Source organism: Festucalex cinctus, chromosome 7 (assembly GCF_051991245.1).
Source record: "Festucalex cinctus isolate MCC-2025b chromosome 7, RoL_Fcin_1.0, whole genome shotgun sequence".
NCBI lineage: Eukaryota > Metazoa > Chordata > Actinopteri > Syngnathiformes > Syngnathidae > Festucalex > Festucalex cinctus.
In genome coordinates this window covers 8,276,008-8,295,550 of record NC_135417.1, presented here as the reverse complement: position 1 = coordinate 8,295,550, position 19,543 = coordinate 8,276,008, and the positions used below count along the sequence as shown (strand labels likewise).

At 39.2% G+C, this 19,543-nt stretch overlaps 1 protein-coding gene across 3 annotated transcripts in view; it reads left to right on the top strand.

Moving 5' to 3' along the window:
* lipeb (lipase, hormone-sensitive b) overlaps positions 1 to 19,543 on the top strand; it is a 31,466-nt gene that overhangs the window by 345 nt on the left and 11,578 nt on the right. The window contains exons 2-8 of one of the 3 annotated variants that reach the window (XM_077527801.1): positions 207 to 237; positions 5,605 to 5,645; positions 11,184 to 11,425; positions 14,239 to 14,523; positions 15,557 to 15,647; positions 17,477 to 17,622; positions 19,095 to 19,280. In XM_077527801.1, coding sequence (XP_077383927.1) covers positions 207 to 237; positions 5,605 to 5,645; positions 11,184 to 11,425; positions 14,239 to 14,523; positions 15,557 to 15,647; positions 17,477 to 17,622; positions 19,095 to 19,280 — 1,022 coding nt within the window. Of the gene's footprint in view, positions 1 to 206; positions 238 to 5,604; positions 5,646 to 11,183; positions 11,426 to 14,238; positions 14,524 to 15,556; positions 15,648 to 17,476; positions 17,623 to 19,094; positions 19,281 to 19,543 lie in introns of those variants that run through there. The other 2 variants (XM_077527800.1, XM_077527802.1) reach the window with 2 other exon arrangements.

The window sequence follows — 19,543 nt, the reverse complement described above, 5'->3', positions numbered from 1 at the left end:
CCGCTAGCCACTTTAGCCGCACACGTCAAAACAAAGTGAAGCTTGTGACGCTATGAAAACGTTGCTGTCCTCTCTGTGACCTAAGTTTGCTCCTTTCCCCTTCGTGTTTAGGATAACCAGCATCCCCTTCATAAAAGCCTTTGTAGTGTTCCGACGAGTAGATTCATGTTCACATTCAAACGTTTTTAATGTGTCCCTACTTTCAGCCACGGACACTGGCAGGACTCACCTGAGCAGGTACTTTCTAAAAAAATAAGCCATAGATGTAACTATTTTATGTGTTTGTGTCGTTCTGTTAGTCATATGTGATGTTGCTCAATGGTGACGTAGTTATGACGTCAGTCCAGACAGGAAATGCGTCGTGACAATAATGTACCAGTGGTACACTCATTGCCGTTTTGGATTCTTTGTCGTGAAATGTTTTCTTGTGAGCATCTTCCGACTACAGAGTCACTTTCAGCAGGGAGTGGTGTCTTAAAGAGTTTTTTTTTTTTTTGTTCATTTGTGACTCATTTCTTCCCATGGGTTTGCATGGCGGAAGCACAGCGGGAGAGCCGTTAAATGCCCCGATGGACGTTGTGGTTTCCTCACGCTGTTCAAAAACGTAGCAAAGGTTCACTGAGGACCTTTTGCTGGCAAGACATGCGTACTGCATACTGGGTTATTATTCTTATTGTTCTTATTCAGATTTACAAGCCATTTCTCCCATAGCAATAGAAATAGAAATACAGTGACCCCTGTTTATCCAGAACCACTCACAATATGTGAAAGTCTGTGATATAGAGAGATCATAAAAAAAAGACTATTTTTTACCACACCAACATGCTTGAACTACATTTCAACTTCAAGACCACCCCTGCAATAGAGAAAATCCATTTATATATATTTTAAAGCTTCATGCATAGTACATGCCCAAATGTATGCATGTGAGTCGCAGGTATTGTGTGTGCCCATTTGGGGTCACCATCCTTGCATTAATGTACACAGAGCTAGAGATAAGAGTTTGGCTAACTCGGTTTTAGCAGGGTAACAAGATGGCGTCCATATGCCATGTGACCAGCAGTTGACCAATCACAGCATAGAGTACTATGCCAATACCAGATGGCTTCGGGAAGTAGGCGGGGTACACCCAATATATATATTTTTAATCTAATAGTCTCTTTCTTCTCTGCTTTATAATTCATTTAAATTTGTAATTTTTTGGCTTTCATTTTATTTATTTATTTATTTATTTTACTATTAGCTGATTTTTTTTTTTATCTGTTAAAATTCTTTAAAGTGTGATATTTAAAATTTGTCTAATCTTGTATAATATTATTTTAATTTAAATAAAAAAGTATATTTTCAATTTTGATTTGTAAAGAATTTCTACATTTCAGCATGGAGTACTAACGCTGTGATTGGTCACCTGCTGGTCACATGACATGGGCGCCATCTTGTTACCCTGCTGAAACCGAGTTGGCCAAACTCTTATCTATGGGTCACTGAATGTGGATGGGTTTAAAAGCCAGGCGGGTGTCAGACATAGTCTGTTAATTGGCTAATTGATTCAACCAGCTAATTATCTCCTGATGTTAAGTGAAGACATTGGAATTAAGCCTCATAAATTATAGTCGGGCTAACATAGCTGTGTTGTGGCATTTTGAACACAAATGATGGAGCAACACATAGATAATATAGCAATAATCACAAGCATAAATTCTTTATCCTCTGTGAAGATTGACTAATATGACTGTGACTCACTGAGTTTTGACCCGCTCGATATACGTATTTCCTTATGTCTGTATTATACTGCCCCCAGGTGGCCAAAGCATGCACACCAGTACAGTGTCCATTGAAATTTACTTATATAGCCATTTTTGGCAGTCAAACATTCATATTTTGCCTATAATAAATTTTCATTATTTTTCATGTGCGATTAGAACCTTTAAAAACACATTTTGCAACTTGCTGTCAACTGAAAATGATATCACTAGGGCTCAACTAACCAATCACAGCTCAGCTTGTGAATGTCACATAACCAAACCTCGAAAACAGCTGAGCTGTGATTGGTTACCTGAGCCCTTGTGATGTCATTTTCAGTCGACAGCAAGTTGCAAAATGTGTTTTTAAAGGTACTGTTTGTATGTGCAAAATAATGAAAGTATCAAATTAATTATAGACAAAATATTCACTTTTTATTGCTAAAATGGGCTAAATAAGTGAAGTATCTCTTTGAGCAAAAAAAAAGTGACAAAAAATGAATAATAACTTACATTATTTAATTATGTCACGATGGTATTTTTTCTTCTTTTTCTTTTTTTATAAAGTATGCTATTTTATAGTATGTTTTTAAATAAAGTACTGGTTCAATTTTTATTTTTTTTTCTGGGGGGGTTACCGGATGTATAAATGGCATTTTCATTCATTTCAATGGGGATATATGATTTGATATTTGATAAATTCGCATCTCAAAGTAAATAGTGTAACTAATAAAATAGAATAGAATGGCCTTTGTCGATGAATCAATTTAATTTTGACAGCTATATATGAAACGCAGCTTGATTTTTGTGGTACGTTTTTGCAGCTTTTAGTTGCTTTTAGCTTTAGTTGAGCGACAAGCACGAGTCAAGACCCGACTTGGTCTTTCGAGTCCGCTGCCACACATGGGAGACCTTCTTGCCCGTCACAAAAAAATAAAATAAATCACAAGGTGTTATTTGTTGTCGACGGGGTCGACATGAACCCAAAGCGTCCTCTCTTTTTTTTCACCTCCGCTTCTCTGCCCGACATGCGCTCAACGTGTTGTGATAGGACACTTTAAAAATAGCAAGTGGCGGGCAGAGGAAGAGCGCACAGCGTGGCGGGGGAGCGGTGACCCCTGTCCCACAAGTGCACACGAGACCAACCTGAACAACAGGAAGCATGCAACAATGGCTGTGCGCGCACACACACTCCCGGCAAGACAATTATACACGAGGGGCGTCGTTTGCAGCGCCTACCATGAGGAACTTGCATTCTTTTTTGTGTGTGTGTGTTGAGACAAGGCAAATGACAAATAATGTTATTCATTAAAAAAAAAAAAAATAGTCAACAGGCATTTACTCATTTATTGGATTTTGTCATTAAGAACAAAACAAAACAGAAATGCTTTAATTAACGGATTTTTTTTCAGTCCTGAAAACTAGGGATGTAACGATAATGGCAATATTGTGATATCGTGATATTAAAACTGCCATAATATTGTCGTTGTCATGTTCACGATATTTAAAAGCTACTCATCTGTATAAAAAAAAAAAGTCAGGTTGATTTACATTTGTGCAGTTCTAGCACCCTCTGATGGCTAGTTTTTTTTTAGTGCAGTTTTAAGTTTTATTAGGGATGTTTTGGCCCTTCTATGTTTAAAATCTACCATAATTGTCAGATGTTGGGAAACATAATGTGCAGGAACTCAATGTGTGCTAGTATTAGCGAGTAAGTGCCTCAATATTAACTAATTTTCTCCCAAAAACGTATAAATATGTTCTATTTTAAATCTCGGCAAGTCTGTCGCGCTTCCGAAGCACAAGAAAAGTCGTCAACTCACGCCTGACAAATGCTTGCTCCTCATTCGCAGATAGATAATACATAATATGCTTCAATATTTAAACGTAACCTTACATACTACACAACCGTGTAGAAGTGTGTGAAGGGTCACATCTTTAGCCTCGAGCCACAATCTGGAGAAGAAAAACAAAAAAACATTTGTATTCGTACACACTTGGCAACAATCTTTTTTTTTTTGGCTCCACAAACATGACAAATATCCCCCAGCCTGATCATTCATGTGAAGCAAAACAACTTGTGAAATCAATTCCAAGAGATTAAAAATGATTCAATTTTTAGGATCATACTCATTTATACTAACGTGTATGCCTTGAGACAACACAATTCTCGAACTGAATGTCACCTTTGTTTATTTTTGGCAAGTGCTCTAAAAAACCACCTTTAAAGGCACAGCATACAAAAGCTTGTGCTCTGTATTACCCACTCCAAACCAGTTGGGGGCAGCAGATCACCAAAACCTGTGCAGGGTTCTCGCCAGTTGCAAGAATCATGTCATTTTCCTTTCCTTGAGTTTTTGATTATTATTGACAAGTGGGTGACATTATTATTATATATATATTTTTTTTAATTAATTTATCGATCCATTTCCACACGGGTTATCCTCAAAAGGGTGGCGGGTGAGCTCATGACGATTCAACACTCCGTTATGTTGCATTGTCTTGATACGGTAAACGATATGCGATACAAGCCTCACGATAAGGATTATCTCACGATATGATGATACCGCGATTATCAATATGTTGCTCAGGTAATGAATCCATGATCATCTACAATAAAACTAATCATATAATAATAATTGTAATAATAATAATAATAATATAAACATTAAATAAAATAAATATCAATAAATAATAAATAACAATAGAAAATAAAAATGAAAAATAAATCATATAATGAAAATAAATATAAATACATATAATGTAAAAAGAAATAATAATAAATATAAATAACTATAAATAATAATAATAGTTTTCAGATGCTACGGCAACATAGCTTCTTCTTAAAAAGTCTGCTCACTTAATACTAACATAATGTGCAATGCTTTAGACAAGCTAACGGAATTAGCATAAAAATGTTTTGGTATAAACCTGTAAATAAACGGATATTTGAACGCAAACCGCACAACATTTACAGTAAAATGAGATTGCAATACTCACATGTATGTTTTTGGTCTCCTTTGTGTCTTTTCATCAAATCTACGTATTATCTGCATGTGCGCACCAAACTACCCCTAGAGGCCAGAACCTGCACCTCACTTTGAAAAAAAAAAAAAAAAAAAAAAAAGTGTTATATTAGGATGGGTCATTTTTATGCCACAAAACGAGCCATTTGAGCAGGGGTGTGCCAACTTTTCAAATCCACTCATATTATTTGCATACAGTTGCCATTCACATATGCATATTTGTGATTATTCATGCACAGTTGCTCTCTTTTCCTAATGTTGTAGTTGTTTCCATAGAGATTTGAGTTTTCAGTTGAATATTTAGCTACCTTTTGGCACCGATAACTGAAGTCATGAAATGAGTGTTCATTGTATTATTATTATTATTGATATGTTGTAGTGGATTGTAAGTGGCTTATGATTCCAAAAGTGTGAACAGAGGGCACAATGTGCCCAATAACAAACTGTGAATGTTTTCAAACTGTTTTTCTTGTTATGGTCCCGCCCCTCTCCCCCTCCGGCCTGCCAATTCAGTTTAATGTCAAAAGGGGGGAGTAACATACTCAACGAGCCAATTGCGAAAAAAAGAACTGTCACATGAAGGCACTTGTCTGCTGCAGCGCCTTTTAAAAAGCCGAGCGGAGAGTAGCGGCAGATTCTATCCAGGAAGCTTCTGACAAGTTTTCCACTCAAAGAAACAAGCAAAGGCTGTGAGAGTCCAATCGGAAAGCTGTCTCTTCTTTCCTATGGGCCACCCCTTCCTTCCTTCCTTCTATCCTTCCTTCCTTCCTTCTATACTTCCATCTTTCCTTCCATCTCACTCATTCTATCTTTATTTTTTCTCCACGCTCGCCAAGAGAGGATACAGACAAGGACGGAAGCTTGAACACAGACACTGGTAAAGGATTTATTTTTTATTTTATTTTTTTGGACATAATTATGTTGTGTGCTACACTAATAACTGCATACCAGTGTGCTAATACATCCATTAAACTACTTAAATGTGTTTAATGTTGCTTTATAGGACTTATGGTTAGCTTAAGACAGTTCTAAGACTTTTATTTTTTTCTTCACCAAGGACCACCTTAAAAAAAAAACAACCTTGTCTCTCAGTTACCACCATAGTCACCAATAGGGATGTAATGATATCCAAATACGATACGATATCACGATCTGAAGCTCACGATATGTAATTATCACAATATTGTGGGGAGGTTGACGATATTTAAAAAAGGTCACAATATTGTAAAAAATATTTTGGTTTTGTATATCAATGTTATGTTATTATTATGTTATGTTGTTAATGTACGCACACATTGAGTTCCTCCACATATTAATTTGCTTCACCCTTCATCTGACAATTAGTGTAGATTTTAAACATAGAAGGGCCAAAACATCCCTAATGAAAATTAAGTTGCACTAAAAAAAAACTAGCCACCAGAGGCTGCTAGAAGTGCACAAATGGAAATCAACCTGACTTTTTTTTTTTTTTAACAGATGTGTTGCTTTTAAATATTGCGAACATGAAGACAATGATGTTATGGAAGTTTTAATATCACGATGTCACGCTACCGCTCTTATCGTGACATTCCCACAATATTCTGTGGGCCTTGCAAAAATCAGTCAAAATCCAGTAAAACAGCCGGGAGCGAATGGGGTTGCTTCAGTGAAAATGGCTGCAAGTGAATGAATTAATCAGTATATCAGTACATGCCAAATTGGTTAATTGTGGCTATTTTCCTTGTTTGTGTAAGCGAGTGGTGTCCAGCAAAGAGTAGCCAACGTTTTTTTTTGTTGTTTTTTTTTTAAACGGCGGTCCACTTCAGTCGTTGTGGGTTGTGTATCTGATGTCAAAGTCAAAACGTTTTCAGTCTACAAGCAAAAATAAACTAATGGAACTTATGATGGCAGGCAACGTGTTACGCGTTTCCGCTCGAAATGTCAGGTGGCGTAACGGTTTCCACGGTCAATATGTTCCAAGCTACTGAGACGCCATCTGCCCTAAAATGATCCTCCAACGTATTCACAAGGAGATAACTCCTCCAGCTAACACTATGTTGACACTTCAGTATGTCAACTCTGTTTTGAGTTGTGACACATTTCCTGCCCTGTCACTCTTGTGTTTACGTGGCGACCGAATGTTAGCCTGCCACCTTACAACTGACTCCCTCAATAATTTTAGAGGTTATTGTATAAGCTGAGCGTCGTTTCGAATACTTTGGACTCAGGTCTTAGCTGCACCCAGCGCGGTTATATAGCAATACAAAGTACTAAATGAACACCCCTCTAACAGCGTCAATTAAACCAGCATTTTTTATCAATACAAAGACAGATTGCTTGATGCAGCGCTTCTAATGTATCTCATAGGATTGTGCAACCGACCCATTGACGTGCCGGACCTACTGTGGTTGCACGGTCACGTTGTGTCTCTTAACTCGTTTACTGCCTCACATTTTCCATAGAACAACCCCCACAGTGCCAGACAATTTCAAGCATTTTAACTCATCTTTCAAGGCAAACAAAATATTGTGTTCTTTTACTACATACACAACGTACCACATGAAAGATTGCATTCCATTCTTTCATTAGGAAAAAAAAAAGTATTCTTCTACCTTATTCCGTTCTTTCCTGATCACCATTTGAAAATGGGTAATTTGAATGACATTGAGCGAAAATTGAAAAGATAAGGAGAAAACAAGTTTTTTGTGAAACATACATTTTTCCCCACAGCAGTGACTTTGACGCTCGTATTTTTTGTTTTGCAACGCTCTGTGAATTAGGTTTAATGTGACAAAAGCTTTGATCATTCACATCATCCTTGAAAACGTTAGATCTCTTCTTCTTCTGTAATTCCATACACTGGCAGCCCATTGAAAAGAGATACAATGCTGCCATCTGCTGGCCATAGTTAGTGGGTGTTTTTAATTCCACAACCCATTGACCAGGCAGCTCTGCACTTATACATTGCACTTACATTGATTTAAAAAAAAAATAAAAAATGTAGTTGATGTCATTTAACGTTTATGGCGGCATACATCGTTATTTTACTAATCGTTTTTAAACGTTTTTGGCGGGTCATAGAGTTAATAAGCTCTGTAATTTGGAATTTGGCTTGGTGGGCAAATGGGATACGAATAATGTATGTATTTACATGTGTTTTTTTGTTGCGGCCGCAGTCTCCTGGCCAGTCGCCCCCTTGCTCTTTGCTGACTCATGATATTTGAATGAAGTGGTGCCTGGAAGGACATTGTCGCTTTATTAAGTATTCACAGCTACCATGACATGTGTTTCCACAGCTTGCAGAGCTGCTCCTCCTTGCCTCAGTGGCAGCATATAGATTACACTAGTTCTGACAATAATTGTCATCAGAAAAGAAGGATGAGGAGCTAAACATTTGACACACCGGATTATCTGTAATATGGGAGTATCCCGCTTTCGTGAAGTTACATTGTTATTTTTACACTGGTATGACCATTAAGAATATTGAAGTGTTCCATTAGAAAATGCCAATCAGAAAGGGTTGAACCTCCATGCCATCATGAAAAATTCACAGAAAGTGACTGCCCAATAAGAAAGATGCAAAGTTTTGTCTCCGCATTGAAGTCATGAGACGAGTTGAAATGTCAGCATATCTGTCTTTATTCAGCAACTAATCTCAATTTTATTACACTTCCTAGCAGAGTTGGAATTCTGATACTGTTGCCAGGGCGGTCGTCATAACCGCATCTCTGTGACCAATCGGCAAGGCCAAATAACCACATAGACTTGCTCAACATTCCTCGCCAAGTGCCTGCAGGGCCCAGACCGGCCTCGATCCCTATCGGAATGTTCAACGCGGACCGTATGTCATCACCATGCAGACTAGTACATGGTGTCAAACATAAGGCCCGCGGGCCGGATCAGGCCCGCAAAGGGGTTTGCGAGATGATTTTGTAAAGTTTAAAAAAAAAAAAAAAAAAAAAAAATTGTAATGTCGGACTAATTAATCAGCCGGCCAAAATCAAAATATATAAAATTTGTAATTTCACAAAAAGTCCTCAGATGAGCAATGCAACTTGTACGGGGGAATCGTCCTGGATATCATTATTTTGCACACTACTTAGAGTTACACTCTGTTTAATGATGAAGATGATGATGATGATGATTATTATCATTTTTCATCATAGACCGACAAACGCGTTAATAAATACGACACAAATTCAATTACTGGTAACACAAAAAGATATGACAAGGATTAGCGTCCTTATAATGTCATTAACTGTGCCCGCAATGCATTCTGGGAACAATGTATGTGTATATATATATATATATATATATATATATATATATATATATATATATATATATATATATATATATGTGTGTATGCAAAATGGGTAGCTTTAACACATCCATAACTCAGTGTTGCCGCGTTCCATTTGCATTTGTATTATTTTTTGGAACAATATGATTACAGTTGAGCTCCGTAATTTAGGGCTGGCACACAAATAGCGAAAATCTGTGTATAATTGACGGCAATCGTTTTTAAGTTATATACCGTCATTTTACCGATGCGGCCCACTTGGTAATATATTTTCCTCCATGCGGCCCCTGAGCTAACATGAGTTTTGACACCCCTGGACTAGTTTATACACTCACACAAAGGGCTTCTGTTGGATGACTATTAATAACTACTTAAAAGAATGACATAGATAAGCAGATGCTCAATAAGTGCAGAAATAATTGATATCTGATCTCTATCAAGTGTTTGGGGTTGAAATGAATTCAACACCGTGCTGTTTCTTCAGCTAAGTGTGAAGCCAGCTGATCACCAAAGCATGCATGATCGATTTAAATCCCATCCAAGAATTATATAAGTATTATATATCATTTGACTGCAAATATTTTCCTTGAGGGGGAGTATTTCCCCTCATTAGACAGCACCAGCGGCTCCACCAGACTTACCGAGTTATGAAAACCAATCTGGGCATGGGATCGGCGGCCTTGTCCATGCTCCATTATCGTGCTTTTAACAAATAACAACACATATGTCGCTCACCTTCTGGGTTGTTAGCTGAAAAGAGATTTTTTTTTCTTTTTTTTTTTTTTTTTTTCTGTTTCGCTCTGGTATGAGTGGAAACACAGGCAGAAAATGCCAGATGTTCTGTCTGGCTTTGAAGTGGTACATGTGCGTGATATCTTTGAAAGCGTATGACAGGATAAGGCAGCTATCACAAATTGTCTACACCAGGGGTATCAAACTCAAGTTAGCTCAGGGGCCGCTCAGGAGGAAAATATATTATCAACGGTATATAACTTAAAAACAATTGCCGTCATTTATACGCAAATTTTCGTGGACCAGCCCTCAATTACGGAGTTCAACTGTAATCCTATTGTTCCGAGAAATAACACGAATGCAAATGGAACGCGGCAACACTTTGCCGATATACGTTCCGGATGCGATAAATCGACCTGCTTTACATATATATTGTTCCCAGAATGCATTGTGTGGTGCAGTTAATGATGTTATAAAGACGTTAATGCTTGTCATATCTATTTGTGTTACCAGTAATTACATTTGTGTCATATTTAACACATTTAAGTCGGTGTGATTACAAAAAAATAATAATAATTAAACAAACCGTAGTTTAAGTTGTGTGTAAAATAATGACATCCAGGACGACGATTAGGTCCAAGGTACAAGTTGCATTGCTCATCTGAGGACTGCTTGTGAAATTACACATTTATATGCTTTGATTGTGGCCGGCTGATTAATTACATTTTATTTATTTTTTTACTTTACAAAATCATCTCGCATGCCGGACTAAACCCATTTGCGGGCCGGATCCGGCCCGCGGGCTATATGTTAGACACACCTCACGGTGGAAATACAGACTAGAAAGAAATGTGGATAAAATCCAACCAAAGCTGGCACAAAATCCACTGAAAGCCAAACATCCGCACAGGGGACGAGAGGATGGCGCAGAGGCTTTGTTTTTGCTGCACGTAAAGCGAGACAAAAACACGAAATTAAGCACTAATACAATTGGCAGCAACATTTATGTGGACATATCTCCTTATGCCCACTTCAACCTCTGAAAATATCACAAGGATTAGCACCTCCGTGGCTCACTTACAAGAGAATGAGGAAAAGAGTCTACACACCTCACATTTCCCCAATGACAGATTTCCTTTCTTTGATATGTAAGTACCCACATATGAACACAATTCATCATAATTGAAGGAGGAAGTACAATTCCAGTCTATAAAAATATCGCCCCTACTATTATAAACAGTGTGGCTAATGATCTGCACATAGATGGCGTCCCTGGGGTGCCAGCTTTAATAAACAGCTATAAATTTAATATATACCAGTGAAACGTGTGAATGGATAAAATCCGCCGCAACAAAATATCTCCCAGTGGTGATTTTTGCTTTGTTCTCTTGCTTGTTGCAGTGATGGACACCAAGGCGGTTTTTGTGGCCCTGTACAGCGTGTGCGAGGAGAATGCCGCCTTCTTCTCGGGAGGGGCCAAAGGGCCGCAGAGCGACGCGGCCCGGCGGCTGGTGGAGACCATGAAGCTGATCCAGGAGCACGCCCGCAGCCTGGAGCCCGTCATCTCCGGCTTTGCCGCCGTCTACCACCATTTTGACTTCGACCCGCACATACCGGCCAACGGCTATCGCTCGCTTGTCAAGGTAGATGCAAAAAATATTCCATTCAAAATGAATTTAACAGTTGGAAATCACATGTAACGCTTTGAGTGCTCACTACAATTTTGGGTCATCCTAGTTTTCTGTTTTTCGAGACTTTTTAAGCCAAGCGCCCACCGTTTTATCCTTACTACCCAAACACCCCGAAAAAAAAAAGTGAAGTATAGGCCTGTTTTGAAAAATGTGTTCCTTCACATTATGTCCCTCGGCTGGGTCAGCATGTGTAAACCGGGACTTATCTCCATGCCAACAATACAGTGACTGCCTGATAATGGGTCACTGAGGTCACTGCTGCAAGTGCACTCGTTAACTTGAACTGACACTGTGCCAGCTGTAGGAACCCAGATTGCACGACAATGGCGATCGGATAGTAAAAAATCAAAGTGTAGTGAACATTTTGAACCAGCAAACGCTCAAAATGCCAGGAGAAAAACGTTTTTTGGTTCACTCAACTTTAAGTTTGTATGCTGATCAGTAACATGCCGACAGAGGGCATGGTTCAAATCTCTCTCTCTCTCTCGCTATCGCTCTCGCTCTCCCTCTCTCTCTCCCTCTCTCTCTCCCTCCCTCTCTCCCTCTCTCTCTCTCCCTCTCTCCCTCTCCCTCTCCCTCTCCCTCCCTTTTTTCTCATCCCTCTTTATCTTTATGCATATTTCCCGAGCTGTGGATGAGTCATCTGACACCAACTGGTATTGCTCAGTGTTTGTTGAGGTATTATGATGAGTCAAAACGGGAATTGCAAGATGTCAAAATGGAAATTACATTTTTGTTTTGAAAGAAAATGACATTTGTTGTAAATATTTTAGCACAGTTTCTTCTCATACTAAAAAAAAACAGACAATATTGTACTTTTGTACATAACAGCAATGAAAAATATTGTAAAAATTGTAGAAATATTATATATAAAAATATATACCGGAGATATATATATATATATATATATATATATATATATATATATATATATATATATATATATATATAAGGCCTGGAACGGTTCGCTAAACCTACGGTTCGGTTTTCGGTTTTGTGCTGACGGTTTTCGGTTCAGTTCGGTATGCAGTGACTTTAAAAAAAATAAATAAAAATAGCCACAAGGGGGTGCTAGAACTACACAAATGGAAATCTATTTGACATTTTGAACAGATGTGCTGCCTTTAATATCGTGACATGACGACAACGATATATTGTTTTAATATTGCGATATCACGATATTTGCCAATATCGTTACATCCCTAATTTGAGCTAATTTTTGAATGTGAGATGATTATAATGGCATTACAATTTTAATCTAACCCACCCTCCACTTTGGGAGTCCTTGTTGTCCATTCTTCCGCACTGAAGAATTGCTCTCCAGCCCCTTCGTTGGCAGGACACAACTTTTGTTTCAAGGTCACCTCATTTGTTCCACAAATTGATTTTGTGTTGCAAATCACGTTAGATAAACTCCTGCAGCGGCACTACAGTGTTACTGTCTCTCGCCCGCTATACACACACAGTATTTTATCTCGCCCAGTTATTGATGAAGCACAGTGACCTTCGAAAGCTTGCAGGCCGAGGAGAGCGGCACATGAATGAATGCCGCTCTCTGTTTACTGCTTTCAATCCCTCTCATTCTCACAGCAGTCCCGGCTTAATATGAACGTAACCCCGCTGGCGCAAGTGTCAAGCTTGCTTGTTTTCGCGCATCACAAGTTACTTAACAGGTCTTCCAATTTAATCAGTCCTTGATCCCTTTTTTTTTTTTTTTTTTTTTTTTTTTTAATGCATAAAATTAAATATTTGAGATCTTGAGACCTAAATTATTCCTCTACTTCATGCAAATCTGCAACTGAAGCGACCACTTGTTTCAAGAATACTACTGTCACTATTGTAAGCGCTTGAGGCGATTTAATTTTATTGCCATTTTAACATTTCCAACGGTTGATCAAGTGTATGTGAATACACCCATTGTGTTTTAACTTTTAAGTGCATCGTCTCTCACCCAAATTCAAAAGTGTGAATGATGTGGATGACGAGTGGCATGTCAAATAAATAAATAAATACAAAATATATATCGACATTTGAGTATTTAGTCGAAACAGCATGAGTTATGGTTTTAAATTTATTATACATAAGAGGACATTTTACAACTTGCCTTAAATACATGTATAAATGATGTTTGTTTAATACAGGAGGAAACTTGTGTATATATATATTTTTTTAATTATAGAATTATAACTCTAATTCAACAAAAGATGCCTCTGCCAAATCTAATATTGGGTTCTAAGGAACTGAGCGATAAAAGAAAAAAGGGGCTCTTCAAAGCATTATTATTATTATTTTGCTTTTTTTTTTTTTTAATTATATATTTATTTTTATTTTTTTTTACTTGTTAAAAAATGGTGACCACCCCGCCTCCGGCCTTATACTAACTGCCTACGATCTGTATATGTCTCATCTGTACGTATACCGTATAAGTTTGCTCGCGAGGTGGGAGTAACAAGATGGCCGCCCCGTGAATTCAACTGCTTGCACTGGTGTGTGTGGGTGATCGGCTATCCAGTCATATATACAGGTAGTGGTTTTAGTACATGAAAAGTACAAATCCACTTGAACCTTGAAATGCTCACAGAGGTCAAAAGTTGCCGTGGTTACATGAGATGATGGTTTAAGCTTTTGTTTTGACTTTTGAAGCATACTTTCATTGTTTCAAATATAATAGAGAGACAGACACACAAAGTTATGTCAACAGCAGTGTGTTTGCTTTCTATCGTGACTGTCAAGTGATATATTACCCGCGCGGACGTCTCTTCCAGGTGGTGCGTTGCTGCCTCCTTCACATCATCCACAAGGGCCGTTACATCACGGCCAACCGCCGCAGCATCTTCTTCCGCGTGGCCCACAACGCCGGCGAGATGGAGGCCTACTGCAACGCCCTGTGCCAGCTGCGGGCGCTGCTCTACCTGGCCCAGCGCATGCTGCACGACAACAGCCACGGCAACCTCTTCTTCCACGACGAGAGCGGCCTGAGCGAGAGCTTTGTGCGGGAATACAGATCCATGCACAAGGGCTGCTTTTACGGACGCTGTCTCGGATTTCAGGTGGGGGGCGTCAACGCTCAAATCACCTATTTCAGACCAACTTACCTCATCAAAATGAATTGAAAGGCCATTAATCCATTACGACCTCACAAAAAAAGCACAATCCAGTTCCAGACCCCATTTGCAATAATGAAATCTGTGATATAGAAATACCTTATTTAAATACTCCCTAGGCATGTTTTTCTAGCATAGCATTATTTTTTTTTCCCCCCCTCCCAACGGTCATTAACTCATTCACTTCCAGACATTTTCACTGAAGCAACCCCCGTTCACTCCCAGCTGTTTTACTGGATTTTGACTGATTTTGCAGGGCCCACATTGCTATAAAAACTCTTCTTTTATCAGGAAAAAATATTATCAGGAAAAATATATATTTCTATCTGTTTCCTTTTTGTAGCAGTTAGCATGATTAGAATATAGCTAATTTTAATCATTCACAAATCTTGTAAGAATTGTGTGGGGGGGCAGCTTGTTTTCATCATGGTCCTGGTTTATATCTTATACTCTGCTCCCACCTGCTGGCTGTTTTTGTAATTACTACCACATTTTTCACCTGTTCTCTGCAGTTGAGAGGTTGCGTCTCAAAGCCTCTGTATGCGCTCGCATAAACGTTTGAATATGTCTTTGGGACACTTAATACATTTAAAATAGAACTTATTTATACTTTTTTTGGGAGCAAATTAGTTAAAAAGTTAAATACACTTTAAAAAATAATATGCAATACACATTTAAACACATGTAACATGTTGAGAAAGAGCAATTGATAACACAAAAATGTTATACAAATCATGTACCTATCCCTCTGTGTTCACAGTTAACAAATCCTATTTTCTAACGGCTGCAACAACGCCTGTTCTTAAAGCGCTTTATAAATAAAGTTGAGTTGAGTTAAAGTTTCATGCATACTCTACTACACTACATGTGAGGTGCAGGTATTATTTTTCCCCCCTCGTAATTACCGCCCCTCACAGCGTAGCATAGAATTGTGAATATTACACTGAAAGTCCTGATTTTGTGCTTGGGGCCCCACCAGTTCACCCCAGCCATCCGGCCGTCCCTGCAGACCATCGCCATCGGCCTCGTGGCCTTCGGAGACAACTACAGGCGCCATCAGTCCGGAATAGGTCAGCCACGGTCTTCATTGTCATTCAAGGGTCGCTCTCATCTCGGCTCGCCGCCTCCACACTGTTCCTTGACCCCCCCCCCCCCCACCTCCCCCCCGACCTTCCGCAACAGCCCCTCTCTCACATCTTTTGATGCTATGTATGTCTTGCATGCTCTTTCATCCTTTTTGGAAACGCAGGCGATACAGCCTGCAGTCCTCTCCATATTTTAGAATGTTTTTCAATCTTGTAAACACCAGAAGCGCCTTCGATAAATATTGACGTGTGGAAAGCAACGCCGACATCGCTTTGTACTGGCTAACTTTTAAATTCAAATCCCTTAGAAATGTTGTGCCTGCCGATAATTTTTCATCACAGACCTACTAAAATGCCAAGCAGATGAATGATTTGAGGGTGCGGTTAATGTCAGCATATCATAGAGCTGCGGCACAAGAAAATGACATCACATAGCGAAAAAAGGCACTCTCACTTACTTACCAGCATGCGTTTCATTTAAAAGGGATACTTGACTCATTGAACCATTCTCAGCAGTGAAAAGTTAATATTTTGTCTATAATTTATGTGGTAACTTCATTATTTTTCACATACAATTAGTACTTTTTAAAAAGTATTTTTTCTACTTACTGTCGACTGATGATGACATCACCGGTAACGACTAATCATGGCTCAGTTTACTGACCAAACCCAGAAAACAGGTGAGCCATGATTGGCCGTTACCTACTTCCTAAGCACAGGTGATGTCATCATCAGTCGACAGCAAGTAGAAAAATTACTTTTTAAAGGTGTTTTTTTTTTTTAAAGGTATTTTCAGCAGTGAATAGTTAATATTTTATCCAGAATTAATTTGATAGCTTCATTATTTTTCATGTACAATTCATACCTTTAAAAAGTAATTTTTAACACATAAATTATAGACAAAATATTAACTTTTCTCTGCTGAAAATGGCCCACTGAATCAAGTATCCCTTTAATCTGCTATATTTATTGCCTTGAGGTGTTTTCAATTCTGACTTTACTACTGTTAACGTAGGTTCGTGATAGACTATAATGTGTTCCAACTGGTTTACACATTTGGATTGCATCACTGCTGTAGTAATGTTACTTATATTTCGCATATTTTTCTGAGCTATGCAGCATGGAGCCCTAGTTGTTGGCAATCTCTGCCAAAGAAAAGGCAAAACAAACTCCCAAATTTTGCTCAATTTTTGGGGGTGTTTGAAAGCTTCACTGTAATTGAACTCACTCATATATATATATTTTTTTTGCTCTCTGCTGTGCCACAGTGGAGGCAGGAGGTATTGCACCGTATGGTGAGTGTACCTGCTAATCTAGTCCCAATGGATATTAAAAAAAAAAAAAAAATAGCCTTAAAGCTTTTGTACTTGTTAATAGAATAGGCTGCTTCCAACCCATCCTGTATAGTTTCTGTATAGATTTCTTTCCCGTCCTTAGTTTTGGCCGTTCATCCTCGAGGACTACCGGAGGCAAACATACTCGAGGCAAGGCTGCATCTACGTAAGCGCCATACGCAGAAAAAGCTTTGGCCTCAAAGTTGCATGAGCGGAGTAGACATAAAACATTTATATATCGACAAGTACGTAGTGCTGTGAATCAGTAAGGCATTGTTTGTTGTTCAAGGTTTTTGGAGAGATCTGAGAGGCTTTGAGATCTATTACCCCATCCTAAATGTTTTTCATCCACTACAACACTCTTCTACTTGTTTGTCTCTTGCTTTATGTCTCCCCGTTGATTAGTTTTACTCCCCCCATTGTCCGCCGCCTCGCAAAATGATAATTGCGCTCCGGTTGTTTCATGTCCTTTCCCTTCAGGCGTAGCGGCCAGCTCCCTCTTTACGTCGGGCAAGTACGCCATGGACCCCGAGTTGAGAGGGGCCGAATTCGAGCGCATCACTCAGAACCTCGACGTCCATTTCTGGAAGACCTTCTGGAACGTCACGGAGACGGAAGTGCTGTCGGTGAGTGGCGGCGTCGATCGTCGTTGTTGCCACTTTGCCAGTTCGCTTTGTCACTATTTAACGGTTTATCTCGAAGTGAGCAGTTGGCAATGCAGGTTTGATTGTATACCTTCTGTTATGTGTTAGAATGACATGTAATTGTTCTGCCTGATACTATAGGTCACTAGCATAGATAGACTAGACTAAGTGCAATTTCTGGAGAAATTGCATGGGAATGCTGAAAGCTGAATGCTAAGATTTGAATGCTTATGAGGTACATTGAAAGATAAATTATGAAATTATAACCTTCTGGTAAGTTATATGTATGGAAGTGGGCGTGGAAAGTGATACTTAGGAAAAGTTCAATGTCTGTCCCATTGGAAATGAATGGGGAAAAGTTGATATTAAATGTTACATTGTGCAATACTGTAAAGTCATGTGGAATCAGATGATATGTACCCCGGGAGGTGGGAAATTTTGAAGCTGAAATTTGAACAATTGTTGTATTATGTGGGAGTTGTTACGTGGCAAAAAAGTGTGGAGAATAAAAATCACAATAACATATGCATTCCCACAATGAACAAATCTAAGATTATTTGTTGTAAATTCTCTGAGAGAAGTTGGGTCATTTCCACGGCGGCACACCTCACGATCTCTCACAGAACAAGACTTGTTTGTGGTTTGGTTGGGAATCACTGCCCCAATCGATTCTCCCAAAGTCGTAACTGTATTTATCGCAGTTCAGTGATGCTTTCGCTTGCACATTTATAGTAACTGCTGATCCGGTTTGAACACTTGCTAACCAAAACAGCAGCACCTACAAAAAAAACGTGAAAACCGTTTCTTAGATGAATTTTAAGTGTGGAGTCTGAAAGTTGTGAGTTCCATGCACAGCACTGAAGATGATCTTGTGTTACGTGAAGGCAGTGATTTAGTTCCAGTAGATTCCACGTACGCAGGATGACACTCTGCTGTCTCCATGTGGTTAAAGTGCTCCCACAGAGTCCTCGTGATGCATTCAACGTGACTTGATTTTACTAGTTTTTGTTTTGTAATAATGAGTAGAGCGCTGTCAAACAGTGGAAAAGTAGAAGTTGTCGTCTGGCCAAAAGTAAGCCCCAAATTTACTTTTTTTATTGTATGTACATCACTTTCACAGGAATAAAAGGTGCGAAAGTGACTTAAATTTCAAGGAGGAGAAGTCAGTTTATCACATTTAAATCGTATGCAATTGATGTACAAATGCAGTCAATTCGAAGGACTGTTTTGTCAGTTGACAATACTTTTCTGCCTGCTGGGTGGATGTACCCCACAATCATTATGCATGTGCGCCGACAGTAATAATAGAGGAGAATTCAATTCATTCTGCGGCATTCATGATTTATTCATACGGTTTCTCTTTCCCTCCAGTGAACTCGCCGTCTAACTCGCAATCCCCGTTTTCACCGTTTGCTCTCATTCTCCTCCCCCTCCCCGTCCCCCTCCGCCCGCAGAGTCTGGCCAGTATGACGTCCGTGCCGGTCAAGGTGAACCGAGCGCTCTCCGTGCCTCCCGTGCCCTTCGACCTCCCGCTGGCGGCCAATCACCGGGCCTCGGTGACCGTACCGCCGCCGTCGGCGCACATCGGCGCAGCTCCGGTTCAGATGAGGCTCATCTCGTACGACCTGCGGGAAGGACAGGTAGCCGTCACATTCGTGATTCGCCGAGAAGAGATGAGACAACGTGATATTATTTTGACTTTGCCAAGGCGGCTTTCTTGCACTGCACGGTTCAAGTGACACATTTTCAATTTGTTTCCTCTCAAATGGTCCCAGTTGGGATGTGCAACATGGCAGCGAAAATATGGAGAAAAAAAAAAATACATGGGATCCGTTGTCTTGAGATTGAAATCAGGACTTTTCCAAATAAAATCTAATATATATCAGAGTGCATCTGAAACACA